Source organism: Megalopta genalis, chromosome 5 (assembly GCF_051020955.1).
Source record: "Megalopta genalis isolate 19385.01 chromosome 5, iyMegGena1_principal, whole genome shotgun sequence".
In the NCBI taxonomy this organism is placed as follows: Eukaryota; Metazoa; Arthropoda; class Insecta; order Hymenoptera; family Halictidae; genus Megalopta; species Megalopta genalis.
Window position 1 is genome coordinate 16,677,019 of NC_135017.1, and position 21,592 is coordinate 16,698,610.

Genomic DNA, 21,592 nt, shown 5'->3' on the forward strand with positions numbered 1-21,592 from the left:
GGTTGCGACTGCAGGAGGAATTTGTCGCCGTCGGTCGGTCGGAGGCTCCGACCGGCAGCAAATTCTACGCGAGACACGACGCGTTCCAGGAGTCGGAGATCCGGCAGGAGTACGTCGATTTGGTCGCGAGACGCAACACCCTGACCCCGCGGGCCCTCTATCCGTCGGGGCCGCCGACGGCGAACATGCTGTACGGCTGGCACGCGGACCGCTCGGTGGTACCGCCGACGACCGATCCGAGGCTGCGGTTTCCCAGAACGCGGATCGACTTCGTAGCGGTCGAGCTCGAGATTCGTCGCTCTCGGCGGGGGATACCGGTCGAGAAATTCACCGGGATTCCGTTCAAAGTTTAAGCTTTATCGATTATTCGACCTCGGTGTTCGCGTACGCGTTCGGACCGGAGCGAGAGCGGAACGCGTTCGATCCTCGGCGAAATTCAACCGACGGCCTGTGCGCGTTTTGTCGTGCGGCCGTCGTTGCCAAGCAACGATCGAACGACGCCAGTTCGCCCCGAGTTTACCCGCGAGGAAGGCCGCGCACGGACCGCCTCGGCCCGCGTTTCCGCCGACGATTCGAATCGGAAGGATTCGACGGGATCGGAAGCGAACCCGAGAGCCCCACGGCAGGACAACGGGATGCGATTCGAGGATCGACGGTGACCGCGCGCGCGAACATGACGGGCAAAGGTTTCCGCGTGAAGGTGCGACTGGACCTGCACGCCGTACGTATACTATATATCGTATCGCTTGGTTTCGTTTCGCTTCGCTTCTTCGTCTCGACGACGCCTACGTTCGACGCGCGTTTCAGGTAACGTGTCCAGGGGTATGGCTGTGTCCTAGCGGCGAAACGGCGCTGCGGATAATCAGTCTCGGCTCCACCCTAGAATCCGACAGAGTATCTCCGATTTTTCCACTATTATTTCACAACGAGTTTAACTTTAAGAGAACGTTCACACGGCTGGCTGGTTTGACAGAACTGCAACAGAAATTGGAGCAACAGTTTATCCGCGCCGAATTGATACAATGGCTTGGTCCGTGCAACCGAGCCGTCGTGTTAGCCACCTTCGAAACCAATTTGTCGGACGTGCTGTACCCCGTGTCCCGTTGCAAACGATTGCTGCCCGGAGTGGACGTCGACCTCCTCATGGATCCAACGAAATCGTTCCCCGTTAGTAAAGACCGGTCGAACCGGATATCTCCGATTATCCTCGATATCCGCGCTAATCGAACCTACCGTTTCGTCCGATTCGGACGAATCTAGGGCATCATAGCACCCAAGATCGAGATCTCGACGAGAACCGTGATAGAGGAGGTGCTGGCTGTTTTCGACGGCTGGTTGGACGAATCGGCCGCAGTCGACGCGAGAACGACCGAATTCAAGGTACGGCTTGGACGTACGCGTCCTCTATGAAGAGGGAAAATCGCTGGTGATCGTTGACCATCGACCCCGTTGACCCGCATTCCCATGTCTTTCAGCGCACGCTGCCCGCTCAGAGGAGACGACCCGCGAAAGGTATCATCAGACAAAAGAGAGTTTGTCACAGCCGAACGCATCGTGGCATCGAGCTTCCTCGAACGTGAGTACCGACGAAGCGACCGGCCGTCGAATCGTATCCCGGAATTCAGCATAACGTTCCGTTCAAGCGCGAGATGCCGATGCGTGGACGCGGACGACTCTCCGGTTCGCCATCGGCCACGAATCGAGCAAGGTTGCCGAGAGACTCGTCGACGAGAAGATCGCGAATACCTACGAGGCGTCCACGACCGGTCGAGCGATCGCCGAGCCTCCGTCGCCGCTTGCGAGAACGCTCGTCTCTTCGATAAATGTTCCGTCTGTTCGATGTACAAGTGTTACTTCGGCTGCGACTGCAGCAGCCACGCTCGCGATCGGCGGATAGCCGGCGGAGACGCGGACTCCTGCGACGAGTGGCGATGTTGCGACGACGCGCTCGCGTAAGTTCCTCCCAGCTTGCATCCTTGTTCGCGCGTTATAGAGCACTTTGTTCTCACAGTAGAGCCTCGAGGACTCGATGCCCAAGGACGACGAACGCGTATCGATCTTCCCGTTGCTGGGGAAAGGATCGCGGGGCAAAGTGTCGGCACGTTTCGAAATAGCAACGTTGCTCGAAGCGAGAACAGCTCGTGACCGGAGCCAAGGCTTGCACGAGGGCGAGGGAAACTTCCAGCGCGGGAAACCGACGATAGCTCGATCAAAGTCGAAGGAATCTCTGTTCTAGGACGGAACGATGTAAAAGAGGCAATCGAAACTCTATACGAACCGGTGAAATTTTCTTTTATTTCACGTAAACCTGCCGTCCCAGCAGATATACAGGCGTAGACTGTTTCTTGATGCCGCGAAAGTTGACCGATTGCGAGAGCAACGCCGGAGTTCTCAGGTATATACCTCGAGCCTGAGGTGTCCATGCTCTCAAGGTCGCGTGCTCGTTCTCGTGCGGCGTTACCGCGATCCAACCTGATTCAGAGAAAACGCGATCCGATTGAATTGGCGGCTCCGCGAGCATGAAATCGATCTCGAACAAATCGTTTACCTATACTGGACAGTACGATGTCCGCCACGGATTTCTTGTAATTTATGCCCGTGACTTTCATTTCTTTCGAGCCCAATTTCGGCCACCTTTCCAATCGTTCGGGGTCGTTGACCGGCACTGCGAACGCTCTCGTGGTCAGCAATTGTTCGTACAGGTCGTCCGCGTGTTCCGTGAGGCATACCGTTAGAGGCAGATCCATGCTCGCGAACAGCGTACACCTGTTGATCGAACGGATAATTTGTAGAGTTCGAAGTTTCGCGACGAGAACGATAAAAAAGATTCGGTACCGAATGTAAACGTCTCCTTCGAGGTAGTCCAATCTTCCCATGCCAGCCAGGAACATGGTTTCTTTCGGCCTGAGGATGAACGTTCTCGGAGATATTATTTGCTTGGGTATGGTCAAGGACAGTTCGTCGGTCGTTAACAGATCTAATATTTGATCCGGCTGAATGGTGCCCGGTGTATCGTAACACCAACGACTCTGCGCATACTCTGGCTGTGTTTCGTCGAAACAAGGCTTCCTTTGCATAAACTTGTACGATTTCTCCGAGAATGGATCGCGTTCTTCCAGCGGTTCCTTTCGGAAGGTTCTACCTACGCGCTCTACGGAAAAACTGTACAGATTAATAATCGAAAAGTCCGCGTAGCCGATCGAATCTAAATAAATCTCCACCTTCCAACATGGTGTAACGTATGTTCCTTGTCTCCCGAAACTTCGACACTCTATATTCTGTCTCGGCCACTTTATAAACTTGTTCTTGCATCAGTCTTTGCGTTCGCAACGCGACTTTCTCGGGCTGTGCGTTCAGAATAGGAAATTTCAGTAGATTCAACGTCGTCCCTGGCCAAGGTGATATCGTGGCGCGTTGCAGCAGATCCACAGCCTGACTTTTACAGTAATCCGAGTTGATCAGCGCATTGAACATTGTACTTTTTCCAACGTTTGTACAACCAACCAAATACACGTCTCCTGAAAATTTAGACGATCTTTTAGAATTCTTTAGAATGTCCCCTATCTCCGGAGCACGGTGTAGGAAAACCGAGGACGATCACCTCGATTCCGCCACAGGCGCTGCAATTTGTTTATGAGCGACTCTATGCCAAAGCCGGTCTTCGCGGACGCGAGGGTATAGTGCATCACGTTCTTCCGTGATATACCGGTCACTTCGAGAAAGCTGTTTAAAAGCTGGTCCTTCAAGTTGTCCAGAAATCGAGGGCAGTCCCTCGGAAGTAAATCGACTTTATTCCCGACCAGTATTACGGGCGTGAAAGGATGCATGACGCTTTTCAAATCGGGCCATATACTGCAAGGGAAGTCCGTCAAATCGACGATCAAAACCATCGCACATTTTGTCTTTTTTATGACCTTCAACAGCTTCGGATAATCGTCCGCCGATACCTTTACGTGCAAAGCGGCATTGTAAGCTTTCAAGAAATGGCACCTCTGACAAACCGTACGTTTCAAATCTTCTTGGTCGCCGCGCGAGAACAATTCGGACGGCAAGTAACCGGGAATCGACGGATCTTTGCAATGCAGTAACGCTCCGCATCCGCCGCAAGGAACGGAACTTACAGCGGACGACGGATCCGGAGTTCCGTAACTTCGGAATGCTTCGTCGTCTGCCACAGTGTCGTTGAACTGTTCGAAATCGGTCATCCATGTGGATGGTACTTTCCAAAGTTCTCCCTTTGGTAACGAATGGTCGTGTTCGCCCTTTACGATGTCATCAAATTTTGATTCATATTCGATGCCAGAGTTCTTTGCTTCCAAATATTTTTCATACAACTTCTTGTACTTTATGTTTAACCGATCCGATGTTTCTTCTTTTATACTTTCATTTGACAAATCGATGGTTTCGTAAGAACTTGTTCTGGTATATGGCATATAGAAATTAGAAGAGCTTTTATTGTCTGTTCCCAACCTCTCGCCGTGGTCAGATTCTCCGTAACTTGATTTTTTCTCTCTATCTAAAATTACGCTTGAAACGGGGTCCTCGAACGATGTCTTAGTCCTTGCTGCTTTTTCACGCGCTAAAAACTGCAATTGCATCTGTTTGCGTCTTTTAAATCCCGTTTTAACGTATTCGAGATCCAAGTGATCGCAGTACAACAGTTTCTCTCGTAAAGCCAGAACCTTCGGATCTACCTCGTCATTTTGAACGTTTTGCTTAAACGGTTTCTGTTCGATGTGATAGAGCTTTGCGTTACAGGGCAATTTGTGGGCATTCAGCCGCGAAGAAAGAATTCTGATCTTTGAAATGTGCATCATAAAACTCGTTGGAAAATATTCCATGAAAAAGAATTTACATGCATACCTATTCAATATTAAACGGAACTAAACAGCACGTAAATATTTATACAATCAGCTACAGGTTTTAACGAAGAACCGTGTACAAACATTGTTGTACTTACTGTATAACAAGGTATTAACTAATTTTTTAAACAAAAATAAACATCAACAATCCGCCATGTATTCATAACCTACAGTACAACTATTGATAACTATTTGACATGTGGCGCCTCTTGCGACAAGTTTTCGAAGCTCCTTTCGGGGTCTGTACAGCGCCAATTAGTCCGGTGGCAAAACGCTGAAACTACTAGCCAAAATTTTGGCTAACAGTTTGAGCGTTTTGCCACCGGACTAATTGGCGGTGTACGGACTCCGAAAGGAGCTTCGAAAACTTGTCGCGAGAGGCGCCACTAACTAGTCAACGGCGGTAAATTTGAATTGTTTGGTATTCAAGATAAGTAAAGTATTTTCTAGATTTCTAAGTATGGCTTAATTAGGCCAAAAAACAATTAACCAAAGGCATAGAATTGTTCAGGAGAGTTTTCTGTATCCATGTAAAAAAAACAGATAACAATACCGCAATACGTAATTAATTAACATGGTAGATGATCATTGAATTCTTTTAATGAAAAAAATTGAAATTTTATGAATTATTTGTATGTATATCGTATCCCCCTAAGATCAAAGATTGTAATACTCTTCCTATCTCTTTTTTGTAAACGCATGAACATGAAATTTGCAATAGTTTATTTATAATCTGTACGTATACATAGTTTTACAAAAATGAACATTAAACATATAATAAAATGTTTGTTTTCCGTGACTAGAATTGAAAAAAAAACTACTTATTTCGGTAGAATTTTTCGTCGATTAAAGTAGATGATTCCGGTGTCTTTCGGAAATGACCATTTCATAAATACATATATACGAAAGGATACGTTGTACATAAAAATAGAGTACTTAAATTATCTATAATTGGCTTGATTGAGCTATTAAAAAAACGTCGTAACAATCAAGTCTGTATGGTGCAAAGGTACTAATAAAATAGTACGTTCTGTTATTTGTGCTACGTTTGTACTTAAAAAGAGAAACTAATGGTCTCTGAACACATGAATTTGTTTCCATGATCCGCAAACAGGACAGCTCGATTAAGCCAGCTAAATATTTCGGCTGGATTAGATGTCTATATTCTTAACGATAAAGAATAGACACAATCCAATTCGTCGAACCAACCCTTACGTGCACGTTGCCCTTTGATACCTCCTTCTACGGTACCATGTTCTACTTCCTATGGCTACGCGGTAGACTTCAGTTATTCATCTATCAGAAGCATATCTCTACAATGCTTTTGCTCGGTGATTCTCTTTGGTCTCGGAACAAGACCAAAGATAGCATTACTCTTGCCAGTACAACTTACTCTGAAAGTGCTTTCCATTATACGGATCATAAGCGCATGCTTCGCAATCCGGATATACATATATTCTCAAATCAACAACCAATAACGCTAAAATCAATTAAAAACTAACTTATAGACGCAATTACTGCAGCAAACGAACGTCTGCGCAACGCGTGGACGGACTGAGATTTAAGTACGTTTCCGTTTTATCTTAGTATTATCTTAGATAATATTAAAAATGGTACGGGTATAGAAATTCTTTGTCAAAAAGAAAGAACTGTCTTAATTACGATATTATACTGTACCGTTGGTACAGCTTCGACCTTTGTTGCCGAATTCATATAAAAAATGATCTGAAAAAGTTGTGTTCCAGCTTTAGAACCAGAGATTACGAGAAAATCCATTCTTCCGCAAGAATTTTAAAGTGAAGTTTAGGCGAAGGTACGCAGACCCGCGGATGAATCTTTAAGTACACTTGGGACTAGAATGAATGTTCCTACGAGTGGAAGAATCGTTTCTACTCTATTCTTCTGGCAAATAACGATTGAATATTGGCAGTTGTCGAGTCTGAATCAGTCTGAAACGGAGCGACGATTTATTTGAGTTGTGCCGGCGTGGAAGATCTGTCGTACGGCGATGGAGGTGGTAAAGCCAACGATGGTGGTAAACTGGTGGTACTCGTTAAAGTCGAGTCCAGCTTACGGGCTTCGTGTTCTAATAATACTGCGTCCAGCGATGGATCTTGGGCCACTGTTCTCAACGAGTCGCCCAGAGCTTGCCTCAATTGCTGCATCTCCCTACCAGCCCTTGAACTTCTCAATACATACAATTGTCTGCGTTTTATCTCCTGATTCAGTTGTTCCCGCAATAGTTGAATCTATTCACAAAAATCGGAATTATAATACAAAGTTCTCGATCTTGGACATAAATGGTGATAAACTGTTACCTGATTTTCCAGACGTAGGATTTGCTGACGATGGCTCTGCTCCCTTGCTTCCAACAACTTCTCTGCCTGCAGTTGCGCGGCCCTGAGTCTCTCAACTTCTCCAGATCTATCCCGACTAAATTCGTACATCGAATGACTATGAACGTAACCCGACTTCACTCTTATGAGCTCTGCTTCTTTCTCCGCCAGCTGAGTCTCCAGTCTGCGGACTTTCAATCTTAATTCTCTGTTTTCTTGCTCGTAGTGGTCCACATCGAAACTAGTGCCCAACAGTTCTGCGTGTGCTTTTTCTGGCCTTTCGTAGCTCTTGCTGCGAACGCTGGTCGACTTGGCCAATGATATTTGACGTTCTAAATTACGTTTATCGACTTCTAACATTTTTACCTGAAACATTGTTGGAAGAATGTACCTTAAGATTGTCAGCGAGTTATCAAAGATTTACCTTGTCGCCAAGTGCATCCACTTTTCCTCTCATCTCGCTCCTCTCCCTCTGCGCTGCTTGCAGCTGACGCATTAACTCCTCGTCCTTGTTCGTTGTTTCCTCCTGCGGAAAACTGGCTATCCTTAATTGTGACTCCAAGGTGCAACGTTGCACCTCGTTGTTCGCCAATTCGTTCTGCAATCGATTTATTTGATCTGTTAACGACTGATTCGTACGTTTCAACTCGCTCAAGGACTGTTGCGAGGACTCCGCGCGCTCTGTCAGAATTCTTCGCTCATTTTCAGTATTTGTTAGCTGTTTTTGCAACTGTAACAATTATATACGTCGGTTTAATATCGATACCTCTGGTAATTTACCAAAGATGAAGAAAATACCTGCTTGGTTTTCTCATTGGATGTCTGCAAAGAGGTCGTCAATTCTAGGACATTGCGCTGCAGACAATTAATTTCACTCTTCAATTCACTCTCCGTATTGGACGCCTTCTCCAATGTTAAGTTCAATTGTTCTATCGTTGATTTTAACGAAGCACAGCGTTCCTCCAAGCTTGCCATGGCTCTGCTCTGAGTCTCGTTTCTCTCTTGCAGTTTCTGTGGGATTATTTAGAAAGTAATATAATTCAAGTTTGTTAGATGAGTTTAAAGGTTGCAGTCGCAAGCGAATTACATGAATATTTGCTTCTTTCTCTTGGAACATCATCTGCAGTCTTTGAAGATCACCCTCCAACGACATCCTCTGCAATTCCAGTTTAGTAGCACGGGACTCGCTTCTATTGAGCTCCTCTTGCAAATTGCGCTTCTCGTTTTCTACTCGATTCAAAGCTTGCTTCATCTTTTCCAACTTATCCTATAAATTACAATGCAATTGGGAAACAATGAAAGCGTTTTCCCTACAGAATGTTTTGTTCCCACCTCGCACTGTATCTTTTCTTCGGTGCTACTGCTGATCATTAGCTCGAGGTTCGCCAGTTTCTCGCGCAGCTGTTCGCATTCCTCTGTCTTTTGTTGCAAAGCGTTCAGCTTAAAACATACTCTTCGGTAACGACTTAAAAATTGCTAGCAGAACTCTATAGGAAAAACATACCTGCATGTCGTAACTGCCCTGTTTCTGAGACAGTTTCATCTCCAAAGAGTTCTTCTCATCCTGCAGCATTCTGATGTTAGCCAACAGCGTATTTATTTGAGTGTCTGACTTGTTCTGTACCTCTTGAGTTTCTGTCAGCTGTTTCTTCAAGTTGCACAACTCTGTTTTGTAATCGTCCTACAGTTTAAACAAAATTGGGATTAATTAAAAGGAACGTGTAGAAAATTTATGAAAAAAATGCAACAGTTACTCTTTCGCGTTCAATTTGCGCCACTTGTTGCATGAAGGAACGCACGCCTTTTCTAACTGCTTCAGGATCAACATCGATTATCACGTCTCTGCCGGAATCGGTGTGCTCTTGAGCTAAATCATAAGCCAAATTGTTATCTAATCGTCGATGTTGATCGATCGATTGCTCACCTCTCGCTGGACTCCATCTTCTCGAAGGACTCATCAATTTGAACGGCATGTTAACATTTCCATCCATTTGAATACCGACGATACGTCGTAAGGTAGAACCAACGCTGCTCAATTTCTGTTCAGCTTCTTTCTTTGCGATTTCAAGTTGCGATAGCTGAGCGTCCAGAGCTCTGACTCGTCCTTCGGATCCTCCGAGACGTGCCTAAGTAGCATATGCAACAAAAACAGTACTAAATCTATTTTCCAAACTTACCATTAACTCTTCAGAAATATTCAACCGTTAATTTCGATATTTTACTTTTAGTTCTTGAATTTGTTGGGAAGCATCAGCCAAGCAAACTTCCAAATTATGTTTTTGATCTTCGAGCTTTCTCTCACGGCATCGACAGTCCTCCAGTCTAACCAGTAACTCCTGTTCCCTCGTCCTCCATCTCTCATCTTCCTCATCGGCGCGTGAACGCAGTCTCCCAAGCTCTTGTCGCGTGGCTTCCAAACTGTTGTCCACATCTATCAACTAACCAAAAACAGTCAACGGACGAACACATATATTTCACAATTAATTTCTTTTACAGTACTCAATAGAGATACCTGTTTCTTCACTTGATGCAGTTGCAGCTGCAAACGTTCTCTTTCCTCTGTCTCGTTCGCCAGTCGAGCTTGCAACTCTTTCTCGTCGCTCTGTGCTTGGGCATTACTATCGTGAGACTTTTGCAATTCGTCCTGTGTGAACCGTAATTGTTTCTGCAACTGCGAAATCTCCCGTTCCATGTCACGCAATTGTGTCTGAATACGTGATCTCTCTGCGTCTATAGCTACTTTCATGTCCTCCAGAGCTTTACAGACATTACATATAAAATATTTATTAATAAAACGCTACCCACACACTGCAGCAGTCATCTACATCTGTCGCTACAATGCACCTGCAATCTTTTGGTACGATTCTTCCAACGTCCTACTCTGTTCCCTCTTTTCACTTTCGATGCGTTTCACGTGCTCCCGTAACTCTTTGTTACTGTTATGGTACTTCTCCTTTTCGTACGTAGAGTCAGCTAATTGCCTTCTAATATCCACTAACTCTTTCCGCAGGCTTTCATTCAGAGTTTCAGCTGCAAATATACAATCGTTGCTGTAGAATCAACAACCGATCGAGCGTAAAGGATATTTATAAAAAAAATTACCATCTTTAAGTTTTCTCACTGTCTCCTGCAACTGATTTTGTAGACTGTCGACCTTGTCCTCCGTCATATGCAATTGAACTTGCAATTCTTCCGACTCCCTCTGTGCCGATTCCCGTTCTTTCCACAGCTCTTCGATCTTCAGATCAAGCTTTATCCTCTCTTCGTCAGATTTTAATTTGGTCTCGTCCAATTTTGTCTTAAGACGATTCAAGTCATCGCGCAATTGCTTAGTACTGTTGCGTTCTTGTTCAGCACGTGCAGCTGCTTCCCTCTTTATTCTCTCCACGTTGTTCTTTTCTTCCTCCATTTCTCGTAAAACACTCTCGAGCTTGTCCAGTAGTGCTTGTTGATCGTGATGAGCTGAGAAAATGCATAGAACGATATCGATAAATCGAAATAAATGTTTACAAATTTATAATGTTATAAGTATATTTGTACCCATTAATAGAGCCTGCTGTTTGTCATTCTCCGCCCTCAGAAGAACCTCCTCGTGCGTCTGACACAAGTTTTCCATCTGTTGCTGCATCTCGTCGATCCTCTGCTGCAACTGATTGATCTCGTTGTCCTTTTCACCGCTAAGTTGCAGCAGGGACTGCTGAAGTCGCTTCTCGAGACTAAGCCTTACTTGTTCCTGTGAAAAAATAAATTCAGTCAATTTTGCTTTCCATTAATCAGAGACATACGCGAATTTCTTACTTTCTCGTCGTTCAACTTTTTAATATTATCTTCGCTATGTTTTTTCAAATTGGAGATAATGTGATGGAATTCAGCCTCTTGATCCCCGCTTTGCTGCGTCAAGCTCTGCTTCATTTCTTGTGCCCGCTTCTCGTTGTTTTCCAAATCCTTTATTAGCCGTTCTACTTGCCCTTTCAAGCTCTCTTTATTAACCAGTAACTCTTTTTGTTCCTTCTCCAACTGCGTCTTCTTTGCGTGCATACTCTCTAGATTAGTTTGTGTGTCGAATAGGACCCCTTCCAGCGTTTCCTTCTCACTGCGCATCGATGCAAGTTGCTCTTGCAATCGTTGCACTTCTTTCTCATTGGTCTCCAGAAGCACCTGCCACGATACAAATACATCGGATGGTTATCTATATTATAATACATTGCGCAATAATTACTTGCAGCTACCTGTTTCTCCTCATTGTCTTTTATCAAATCCTCCAAGTTTCGATTAATCCTCCCATTCATCTCATTTGCTTGCTCCAATCTCTGCCTGAGTCTCATCAATTCTTCGTTCAAAGTTTCTTTCTTTCTCGCTAGAACCGATAATTGATTACTCAAATCTCCACGCTCTCGCGTGACCTGCGCCAGTTCTATTTCAGTTTTTTCCTTCTCGATTTCCAAAAATTTCACTTTCTCATTTAACGTAGCTTTTTCCGATTCCAAATCTAGCCTGATTTGCTCCGCCTGCAGTAACTCCTTCCTCAGGGAACCTAGATCACCTTGTTGATCTGTACACTGATTTGCTAATTTTGTTTTCTCATCTGTCACCTGAAGTTTGAAATTAATACAGTAACCTTACACCCCATTGGTATCATCCTCTTCTATACCTTCTTCAGCTCCTCCTGTAATCGCTGTTTCTCTTGCTCGTGATTACTACAAACCGTTTCCATCTTCATGAGGACCTCTTGCACGTCCGATTTTTCCAATATCACGCGTTCTAATTCCAGTTCCAAGTCGCCTGAATAATAATCCAGTTACACGGATTGAATTATAAGCACAGCAATCGATAAAAGAAAATTACCTTTATTCTTTTCGATTTGCGAAATTAAACTGTCGGTCTCTAATTTTTGCTGTTCCAACATGTCCTTGGTTAAATAAGCTTTGTTCAACTCTTCTCGCAAGGTCAACAATTCCTCTCTCATTTTGCTACATCTGTCTTCCTCCGAATGGAGATTTATTTCTCTGACGAATCAATTAAAAGTTGCATTAACTGGCAGGATTACAAAACACAATGTTTAGCTAACCTTAACTCTGCTTCTTTGGAAACTCTGTTCAATTCGCTTTGCAGATACAGCTTTTCATCTTCGAGATTATCACAGAGCTTTTGTAATTTATTGTTAGATTTCTGAAGCTTCTCGTAATCGTTGTTTAAATTCTCCATCTAAAAAGAGCAGAGCATACTATGGTTTGGTACACCGTTTACAAAATTTCTGCACGCTTTGTGCGATAGTTAATAGTCATACCATGCTGTTAATTTCGATCCTACTCTTGTCCAGTGCGTTCTTTTCCACTCTTACGGTGTCAAGACCCTTCTGCAACATGTCCTTCTCTTGATTAAGCTGCGAACACTGTGATCGAGCCGTGTCCAGCTCGGTAATCAACTCTTGCACACGTTTCTCCAACGTTTTGATATTTTCTTCCGCGTTCTCGCACTGCCTTCGGGTTGTCACCAATTGTTCTTTATTGCTTTGCAATTTCACCTGTAGCAAGCAGTAGGACAGATTATTATAGAATATTGTCAGCTGTTCGGAGAACGACTTCCATGCTGCATCGATCGATCTCAAAGTATACAATATAAAATCTTCACACCTGAAGCTCGTGTATAGTCAACTGATATTTATGCAGCGCTGCTTGCACAGCACTGATCGTACTTTCAGCGAAAGCTGGGATGGTGTTGCTTCTTGTACCTCTTTTCGGTGATTTCTGAGGAATTGGAACGCTAGGTGTCAAATGTAGGTGAGACGGTCCTTGAGTGCTTTCAATCTCACGTGCTTCTGCATCTTGAATCACGGCGTGCGCTATTTCTCTCAACGCGGATTGCAGAATTTCAACGTCGTCCTGGGCACGCACGTTACGTTGTATCTCCGCTTCTGCTTCCCCGCATCTCTCTTCCTGTATCGCAAAACAAAGTCAATACCATCGCACTATATTTACGACTTACGTAAACAATATTCTATTATAATGATTTACCAAAGTGTGAACGTCACGAATAAGCTGGTTAATTCTCTCTTCTTTCATGCGATTTTCGTTTTGAGTTATGTCATACTGTTGTTTAAGCGTTGATAATTCAATTTTTAAATCCGTCGCTACCTGTTCCTGTGCTTGATGAACTTGTTGCGATATCTGAAAATTACGAAAATAATACAGTTCGTTAGACCGCGAACTTATCAAAGACTTGGTTTACCATTGGCTGCACGGCTGCTTGCATCTTCAGAGCAAATCCTGTGTTGGCGCAAGCCGATGAAACGTCGTTAAAAGTAGAATTGATACCATTTTTCATTTTTAATAGGTCTCTTTCCGTATTAGATTTTATCTCTGCAAATAATCGTTTCACGGAGACAACGTCGCGCCACAGATTTAATAATCTATTGTGTTCGGAAGTGTAATATTCATTAAATGCTTGCTCCTCTTCTTTCCATTCGTCTTCTTTAATAGCCAGTTCTTCCCTTAGTATGTCCCAGTCGTTGCTCAATTTTTGTAGGTCGTTAGTGAGGGCCTCGTTTGTCTGATGCGATTCTTCCAATTGATCTTTGAGCGTTGTATTCAGTTGTAACAATTTTTCGCATCTAAGAAAGAACGGTAATGTTAATACATATAATCTACTTCTTTCTTTACGCCCGTAGCGATTAAATACTACCGTTTACGTTCATCCGCAAGCTTTTTTAAGGCAGTGTCTAAATCATGAATTTGTTCTTCGCGCATATCCCTTAACGTTTGGTGCGCTGCGTCTAACGGAGTGGTTATTACTGGTATAGAACTGGACAGTTTATTAGAATCGTACGCGCCGGTCTCTGCCACCTGGTTTTCCAGCTCCGAACATCTTTGTTTGTATTGTAAAACCTACAAATACGATTCGTTAGATCCGTATACCCGTTCACCGATGTCTAGAAGAACGCGTGCATTACTTTGGCTTGTAAACGAGAAACAAGGGCTGCCTGATGCTGCTGATTTTGTCTATACGTATCCAGCCGTCTTTTGTAATTAACAGCTTCCTCTTCGAGACGATGGCGCAATTCACAATTTTGTCTGACCAATGCATCCGGAGATAGATCGTCGTCTTCCCTACGTTCCCCTATACCGCTGGTGGTGCTCCGTGACGAATCCATTTTACTAGTTGTATTCTTGTCCGTCTTAAAGGGACATAAACTTGATTAGGCAATGTAGCTAAAAGCAATATACAGAGTGGATGAGAAAAAATTTCATCGTTGACAACAAGGTTATTTGTATGCAAAATCTTTCTAAAAATTCTGAACTTCGGGCTGTCCTGTGTACCGTGTAACAAAAGATATTACGATAATTAGAAATTGTATACCTTTCGATAAATTGTCTATATCGAGGACGCACAAGCTCATCGTTACGAGGTTAAAAACTATTTAAAATTAAGATTGCAACTAAAGGAAATCGATCCGTTAATATAAATAATATTTTTTTATCGATACTGTTAATAAATTCCCATTCATTTTCCAGCTGTAAATGCATTTCTTAGAACAATGTGCACAAAATTCCTATTTACTGTTTACTGTGCGATGGGTACTGTTTTACCGACACACGCGACAGTAGTGACTCTTGCGGCGAAATCTCGAAGCTCCTTTCGGGGTCCGTACAGCGCCAATTAGTCCGGTGGCAAAACGCTGAAGCTGCTAGTCAAAATTATCGACAGCTGATTTTGGCAAACAGTTTGAGCGTTTTGCCACCGGACTAATTGGCGCTGTACGGACCCCGAAAGGAGCTTCGAGATTTCGCCGCGAGAGGCGCCACTTGTCACAAACGGCGCTACATTTAAATCATCAAGAGTAAACGATTCGCGTCGAATATTGCGTTGTACGTTGTGTGCGCAATCCAGTGGTTCGATTTAGGTTTATGAGACGACTTTTTAGTATCTGCACTTTATAGAATAAAATAAAGCAAAACAGAAAGGAGTAGCACGAAATTTGGGAATCGTTTCTAACAACGACGGCTTAAAGAATATTTCAAGTACCGAAAATACCTCTTTCGTCTTGTTAGGCCCTCTAAGAAACGGTGGCCGCCGCCTTTCCATCTGTCCTCTCGTCGAAATCTGCGGAATACCTTTAGACAACGACTGCAACACAGAATTCATTCGATGAAGAAAAAGAACGAGTCATTCGTTCTCGGCGTGTTCGGCGAGGCGAACTCGTTAACACAAGGGGAAAGATAGTCTTTGCGCGTCTCATTGCCAACGGAATCTTCTTCTCTCGAGGAATTATCTCGCTCGATTGATAAACAGGAAAAAGAAAAGAATAGCACGATAATGAATAAACCGACGTTAAGCTGACATATTTCAAACCAGTCGCTGTTCCGCTAGGTCAGCCTAATCTCCACCGCGCCGCGCCGGCGAGAGCAATAAAAGTCGTAAAAGTATCGTTATCTATCGGGCCGCGATGTTACCAATTCGTTATACTTAATTAACTCCGAGCTCTCTTTAAAAAATGAAAATCTGCACCGTAGACTCTCCGACCAACGCGCGAGGGATCTCCGAGTAACAGAACTTGGAATCAGTTACCTTCCCGAATCCTATTTTCATAGGTCTGAAAATCGTTCGCAAATTTTGGGCGCTAGATCTGTACGCTGTAAAAAATTGATCCGGCCCTAAGCTTTCCAACGGGTTGGAACTTTGTCGGGTCTTCGCAGGTCCCGGTGATCGTGGCTGGACTCTAGGTAGCAATTACCCCGAGTTAGGGTACGAGGATATCCTAATTGTCGATGGAAACGATTCGCTCGCGAATCGCGAGACGCGGCGCGGCGCGGCGCGGCGAGCCCAGCGTTCCTCCCTCGATGTTCCTCTTTCGGCTGGCAGAGGCAGAGGTTTGTCGTATCCGGTGTCTGGGCGAATGGAAGTAGAAGAAGCACGACCCACTGCCAGGCACCGAATGGCACCAATCGATATGTATATGGTGAACCCGGATTCTCGCGAGGATATCACCCTTCGAATACACTGTCCTAACTTTTCTACGACTTCGTGCGCACAACTTTAAACGCGGCGCGGCGCGGCGCGACGCGACGCGACGAGGCGTTCCGTCTGGTCGCCGCAAAATCGTTAAGCGGCCCTCGGTGACCGGAAGCTCGCAGCTTCGACGAACCGGAAGAGCCGGAAGTCCGGAGTCCTCGAAGCAACTTCGTCCGCGACGAGAGAACGCAGAGATCCCTGCGACGCGTTATCGCGCTGTGTTGTCCCAGCAATTTTTTTTTCTCGCGGTTTTTAATCGGATCGGGGCATTGCGGCGAGGTTCGCCACGATCATCCGCGAGTCCGCGAGTGTCCGCGAACAGCCACGAGCATCGACGAGCCACGCAAAATGGCCCGGGGAGAGTTCAACGAACGAGCGAAACGGCAACGTTCGAGCAACCCCCTGAGAATCCCGCAGCTGGACTAACAATCGCGACGAGATAAACCGCGTGCTCTCGGCCGCAGAGCCATAGTCGATCCTCCGCTCCGATAGTAATAACAATTAGCCGGTCGGAACGGTGCCGGAAACTTTTCTCGTTCGTAAATTCACGCCCGTTTTCGATCACGTGTCCCTCGGCGCGGCGCGGCGCGGCGCGGCGCGACGGCGGAGCACCGATATCGAGTTCGGAAACTAACGGTGCGCCGGTTAATTGCCCGACATCAGGGAACTCCGCGACGACGGAATTCGTCGAACCCCCGAACGCTTTCCGAAACTTTCTTTCCGTAAATCAATCTTTCCAATTACGATTCCGAACGGCCCCCGGGGGGTCTAATGAACCCCGTTGCGTTCGACAAACTTTGCCGGAGCTATCGTGGCCGAGACGAACGTTTATCCGGTCCTAGTTAGACCGCGGACACCACGCGCGAGCGTACAGACTGTTTCAAAAGACGAATCGAGGAAAATCGATTCGGAAAAGTCGCTAATAATAATAATAATAATAATAATAATGATAACGATGATGATAACAACGATAGAACGGAAACACTCTGGGATCGCTCGAAGCGCGACTTTTGCCCGTAGGCTGAAAAAAGAAGAACAAAAGGAGAAGGAAAAACCGAGCGTGGTTGCACGGCTCTGCAGCCTGTGTTCCAGCGGTTGCCCCGTTATCACCGGACCGGGATAACGTGAGAAAAGTGGGAGAAGGCGGAGAGGGTGGAGGTGAAATCTCAATGACCCGCCGGACGATCGTCTGCAAAAAACTCGCTCAGATAGAAGAGACGAGCGGTTGAATCCGGTTCGCGCGTTTCCTCCGGCCCGGTTTCCCGCTTCCACGGTCTTCTACGGTCTCGGTTTCGGTTAGGAAATTTTAGAACAATTCGGAATATTTCGGTGATGAGAACAAGGTCCTAGGACTCGCGGGAACGAGAGCGAAAGTTGCCGCCGCAGCCTCCTCGGGCCTCTCGATTCCAGGACCATCGAGATCGAGATCGAGATCGAGATCGAGGCAGGCGCAAACCCGGGCCCATTTCTCGGCGAGCTCGCGACACGCTGCTGCGAGTCGCGAGCAGTTCGGTTTACGAGTTCGCGAATACGGGAATAGCGGGATATCGAAGAATTTCGCCCGTTCTGTTCCGCGTTGCGATATCGATCGCACTCGCCGCCGATAAGTGCAACGAAAGGGTGTAGCGTGAGGGAATTCGGGCTACGCGGAATTCACGGTCACATAGTTCCGTAAAGGGTCGCCTCCGCTCGTCCTTGACCATGCCGTAACCAGATCCGATTAAACGCTTCGAATACCGAATTGATTTATAGTCTCCCGCCGTCGTTGAACTCCCGCGCGACTCGAAATCAATTTGCGACCCGCGCGCGGCCAGCGACCCGCGAGCCTCTCGAGTTCTCTTCCACCTCGTACGATCGAATACAGTTCGATCGAATACGTACTAATCGACGCTCCGATTGTCTACAAAAACGGACAATTTAGGTAGAGAAGATACAATTATCCGATCCTCGCGGTTCATTTGTTATAGTTACGAATTGTCAACAGCTATAAAAACGAGCCGCGAGGCTCGAATAATCGTATCTTCTCTTCCCAAATTGTCCATTTCTGTGGACAATCCGAGCGTCGGTAAGGGAGACATTACTGTACATTTCGGACGCTACGCTCGTCGCCTCGCCGAACGATCGTCCGGTCCGCGCGGATCCGGACGCGGAAGCTCCGATTCGCTTATCGCTCCTCCCTTGGAAAGTCGATCGAACGTGTTCCGGATCGCTCGTCGGACGCGCGTGGCCGCGGTCGAACCGGCAATCTGTGGTTCGACAAAATTCTAGGAAAAAATGGCTAAACGCCGCTACGTCCGGTTAACAAGAGATAAGAAGGCGGAGACGGGGAAAAACGAACGACGCGACGCCTTCGCAGAAATTAATGACGGTCAATGTTCAGTTTCTATTCTCGCGTAGATAGAAGGCTGTACTCGCGAATCGGTCTCGACTCGACCGAGTCGTTTATCAAAGGCGCCCGATTATCGGTCCCCGTCGTCCCGTTCACGGAGTTGCGCGCGATTTCGCTGGCGGTACCGGATCGTATCGACGCAAATCGTCGATCGTCGATTTTTCCAATCTTTTCACGCGTATTCGGTCGTACGATTTAATTCGGAAGTCGTGGACGATTGTCCGGGTAAATTGGCTCGATCACCGTTTACCGCTTGTTCGCGACAATTATCGTCGTCTTGACGGGGAATCGATGTATCACCGCTATCGGTGGTTCGTTCATCGACGAGGACAGCTGGTCGCGACGAAGCGAACGCCTCGCGGAGCCGGGGAAATTACCGCGGCGAACGTTCGTCGTTCGTCCGGTTCGCGTGCCGAGCGATACGATCCACGCATCGCGAACAAACGATTGCGAAGAACCTCGGACATCCAACCTTGAACCTCGAACCGCGACAGCGCGTGATTCGCCATTCGTCGTTCGCCGTTCGACGTCTGCCAGCCGAACCTTTTTTCCTTCTTTTCGCTCGCCGAGCAAAATGGTGTTGGCGGAAGAAGAGTCGAGGGTCGAGCGACCGACGTTTCCGAGCCATCTTTGCGCCGCCGAATCTGCTCGATTCGGCGCTTTCTCCGGTTGGCTCGAAAATATTTTCCGCAATTTAACGCGGGAAATCGTGCGGCTTTGCGGTGCAACAGCGCGACGGTGTGCGAAGCGTTATCGACCGATCGCGAAGGCGACATATGTGTAGCTTATCGCGTGTAGAAAACAGGCCGCGCGTAACTTCGTTTCGCCGCTCGAGCGGAAGTCCTTTTACGGTTTTTGCTCGCGAGAGGATAGCCGATGAAAATCGCGAAATCGCGGGGAAGGAGAGCGTCTCCGCGCGGCAAGCGAGGAAGTCGAGGAGCACCTCGCGTTCGCTTCGCCGTAGCTTTTCCTACGTCCCTTCGGTGCAGCGAACGAAACGCCAGAGATCTAATTTCGTCGACCGTCGAGCTCGCGACAGCAGCGAACAGGTCGAGCTGTAGGGCGATCGAGGGCGCCGTTTTAAGAAACGCTTCTCGACGAGTCGGCACGTGGGGTAGCCGTGGCAGTGGCAGTGGCAGTGGCCGTGGCCCGTGGCCCGTGGCCCGTGGCCCGTGGCTCGTGGCTGGGAGTTCTCGACACGTGACAGCAACCCCGACCACGAAACCCCGTTTTACACGAGCTCCCCGAGCGTGCGTCACGCCTCTGCGAAACCGGACAGTGGCCGCCGCTGTCGAAGATAGTCATCATTTATTCACGCGTGTACCGGAAACACGATTTTCAACCCCCGAGGCTGGTTCGCCCGCGTGAAAAATCGATTCGGGCGAAGCGCGAACCGAAAACGCAGTAACCGTTCGTCTAGAAAAAGAAAAAACTGCCGCGAGTCTTCGATGCTGCGACGAAGAACGCTCGAGTACCGCGAACGAGCTAAAGCGGGCGCAACTTCGAAGCGGTTCGATGATAAAAGATCGAAGATAGAGGCGGCAACGAGCCGTTCGACGAGTCTCGAAATCGATGGAACGCGCGCGAAAGGTGCTCTTCGTGGTCTCGCGAAACTTCGCAATTGCTTCTAGTTGGAGTTGGACGATGATAGTCATCGCAGGCGTTCGGCGGTACGGAAGCGTGGATCGAGGATCGTTATCGGTGGCTCGGCGGTAACCCGAGTGCGTCGGTGTCGGGTTCGTTTGCTCGATTCCACGTGGCGAGTCGCGGGCGCGTCGCGTCTCGTCGGTGTGCAACGGTGCACACCCCGGTTGTTCGGAGTTAATGGAACGAGTCGATCGATCCACGCCGCTTCGCGTCGGTGCGAAACTAGTTAACGGCGCTAATTATCTCGTTTCTCCGGCGTTTGTTGTTCCCTCGTTCCGGAGATCGCACGGCGAACGCTATCGCCGAAGGGTAGAGATTTTCATGCTTCTGCGATCGGACGAAGTTAGAGAGACCCTCTTAAATGCGGGCGATCGAGATCGAATCGTGCAACATATTTTAGAGGGAGATCGCTTTTTTTCAAGTTTAAACGACGCGGTAACACGGTTAGCCCTTGTACCGTGTCGCGTTCCAAAACGCGAGGTTCGCAACGAATCGCTTATAATTTTGTAGAAAGAGAAACGAAAGAAAGCGACGAGTATCGCAGCTCACCCGGGACATGCTGGAGGGTCGTAGCGAGAACGCGTTGACGGTGAGCGACGACGTCCGAAAGGTGGCAGAGATGACGAGAAACGGAAGGTTGATAAAGATGGTCGGCGGCGATACGGTTTCCTCGGGGCCTGTCGACGGACAACGAGATTCGGCTGCGTTCGACGCGGACGGGCGGCTGGCCTTCACTGAAGCGTCGGCGTCGGCGTCGGCCTCGGCGTCGGCCTCGGCGTCGGCGTCGGCGTCGGCGCTCGTGCCGCGATCCAGCTCGCGCGCGATCGCGGGCTTGCCACGCAAACGCAAAGCCGTATTTTCGAGCCTCCCTTGCCTTTGATCCGATGGATCCGCGGAGGGATTCGCGGACGGATATGGGGAGAGATCCGCGGAGGTCTCTCGTTTCGAGCGAACAGGGTCGTCGGAGATCGAGGAATCGAGCGTCGCGAACCTATAAAATCCTCGAGCTAATTAAGAAGTTGAAACTACCTGGAGGAATTTGTTTCCGGACTCGGATTGTGTGGAACAGTTCGAGTAATTCGAGCGTCCCGCGATGCTCGCGCAGAACGAAAGAATAACCGCGGTAAGAAAACGAGGCTGTCCAAGGGACGACGACCCAGTATCGGTTGACAAATTTTCCTGAACTCTCGTCCACGCGATTATTCGAGCCGCGAGCCGTCGGTCGCATGGCTCGGAATCAGTCTCGCGACGATCGTTTCGTGCACGCAGAGAAAAAATATGTCTCCGATTAGTTATTCGTCGAACTTGTCGCCGGAGGGAGTATCCAAGGCTGGTACCTCCCTCGGCTA

At 47.3% G+C, this 21,592-nt stretch overlaps 3 protein-coding genes across 10 annotated transcripts; 1 reads left to right on the plus strand and 2 right to left on the minus strand.

The window, feature by feature from the left end:
- The first annotated feature begins 378 nt into the window (after window positions 1-378).
- Window positions 379-3,529, plus strand: LOC117227476 (uncharacterized). Of its 2 annotated transcripts, none has more exons than XM_076522534.1 (6): window positions 379-721; window positions 808-1,167; window positions 1,261-1,380; window positions 1,476-1,576; window positions 1,644-1,952; window positions 2,015-3,529. In XM_076522534.1, the coding sequence occupies exons 1-6, from the start codon at window positions 674-676 to the stop codon at window positions 2,112-2,114; spliced, it is 1,038 nt and encodes a 345-aa protein (XP_076378649.1). In that variant the 5' UTR covers window positions 379-673; the 3' UTR covers window positions 2,115-3,529. The 2 variants fall into 2 exon arrangements, with proteins under 2 accessions (XP_076378649.1, XP_033338639.1); XM_033482748.2 differs by having other exon boundaries at window positions 385-721; window positions 2,012-3,529.
- Window positions 2,276-5,052, minus strand: LOC117227470 (nitric oxide-associated protein 1). 2 transcript variants are annotated; one of them, XM_033482738.2, is made up of 5 exons: window positions 3,602-5,052; window positions 3,222-3,518; window positions 2,836-3,151; window positions 2,549-2,766; window positions 2,276-2,472 (listed from the first exon to the last, which is right to left on the minus strand). In XM_033482738.2, exons 1-5 carry the CDS (start codon window positions 4,839-4,841, stop codon window positions 2,294-2,296), a joined length of 2,250 nt encoding a protein of 749 aa, XP_033338629.2. In that variant the 5' UTR covers window positions 4,842-5,052; the 3' UTR covers window positions 2,276-2,293. The 2 variants fall into 2 exon arrangements, with proteins under 2 accessions (XP_033338629.2, XP_076378644.1); XM_076522529.1 differs by having other exon boundaries at window positions 2,549-3,151.
- Window positions 5,053-5,568: 516 nt separating this feature from the next.
- Window positions 5,569-20,980, minus strand: Root (ciliary rootlet coiled-coil, rootletin). Of its 6 annotated transcripts, none has more exons than XM_033482544.2 (26): window positions 20,793-20,980; window positions 15,230-15,322; window positions 14,148-14,372; window positions 13,880-14,082; window positions 13,427-13,808; window positions 13,213-13,365; window positions 12,832-13,134; window positions 12,486-12,722; window positions 12,267-12,403; window positions 12,044-12,204; window positions 11,850-11,980; window positions 11,428-11,790; window positions 10,997-11,356; window positions 10,739-10,931; window positions 10,301-10,660; window positions 10,043-10,228; window positions 9,711-9,955; window positions 9,421-9,636; window positions 8,953-9,324; window positions 8,703-8,879; window positions 8,531-8,638; window positions 8,286-8,465; window positions 7,997-8,209; window positions 7,623-7,928; window positions 7,181-7,564; window positions 5,569-7,111 (listed from the first exon to the last, which is right to left on the minus strand). In XM_033482544.2, exons 1-26 carry the CDS (start codon window positions 20,799-20,801, stop codon window positions 6,830-6,832), a joined length of 5,979 nt encoding a protein of 1,992 aa, XP_033338435.2. In that variant the 5' UTR covers window positions 20,802-20,980; the 3' UTR covers window positions 5,569-6,829. The 6 variants fall into 6 exon arrangements, with proteins under 6 accessions (XP_033338435.2, XP_033338437.2, XP_033338436.2 ...); XM_033482546.2 differs by lacking the exon at window positions 20,793-20,980 and having other exon boundaries at window positions 8,531-8,617; window positions 8,953-9,065; window positions 9,123-9,324; window positions 15,230-15,537; XM_033482545.2 differs by lacking the exon at window positions 20,793-20,980 and having other exon boundaries at window positions 8,953-9,065; window positions 9,123-9,324; window positions 15,230-15,536.
- Between the last annotated feature and the right edge of the window lie 612 nt (window positions 20,981-21,592).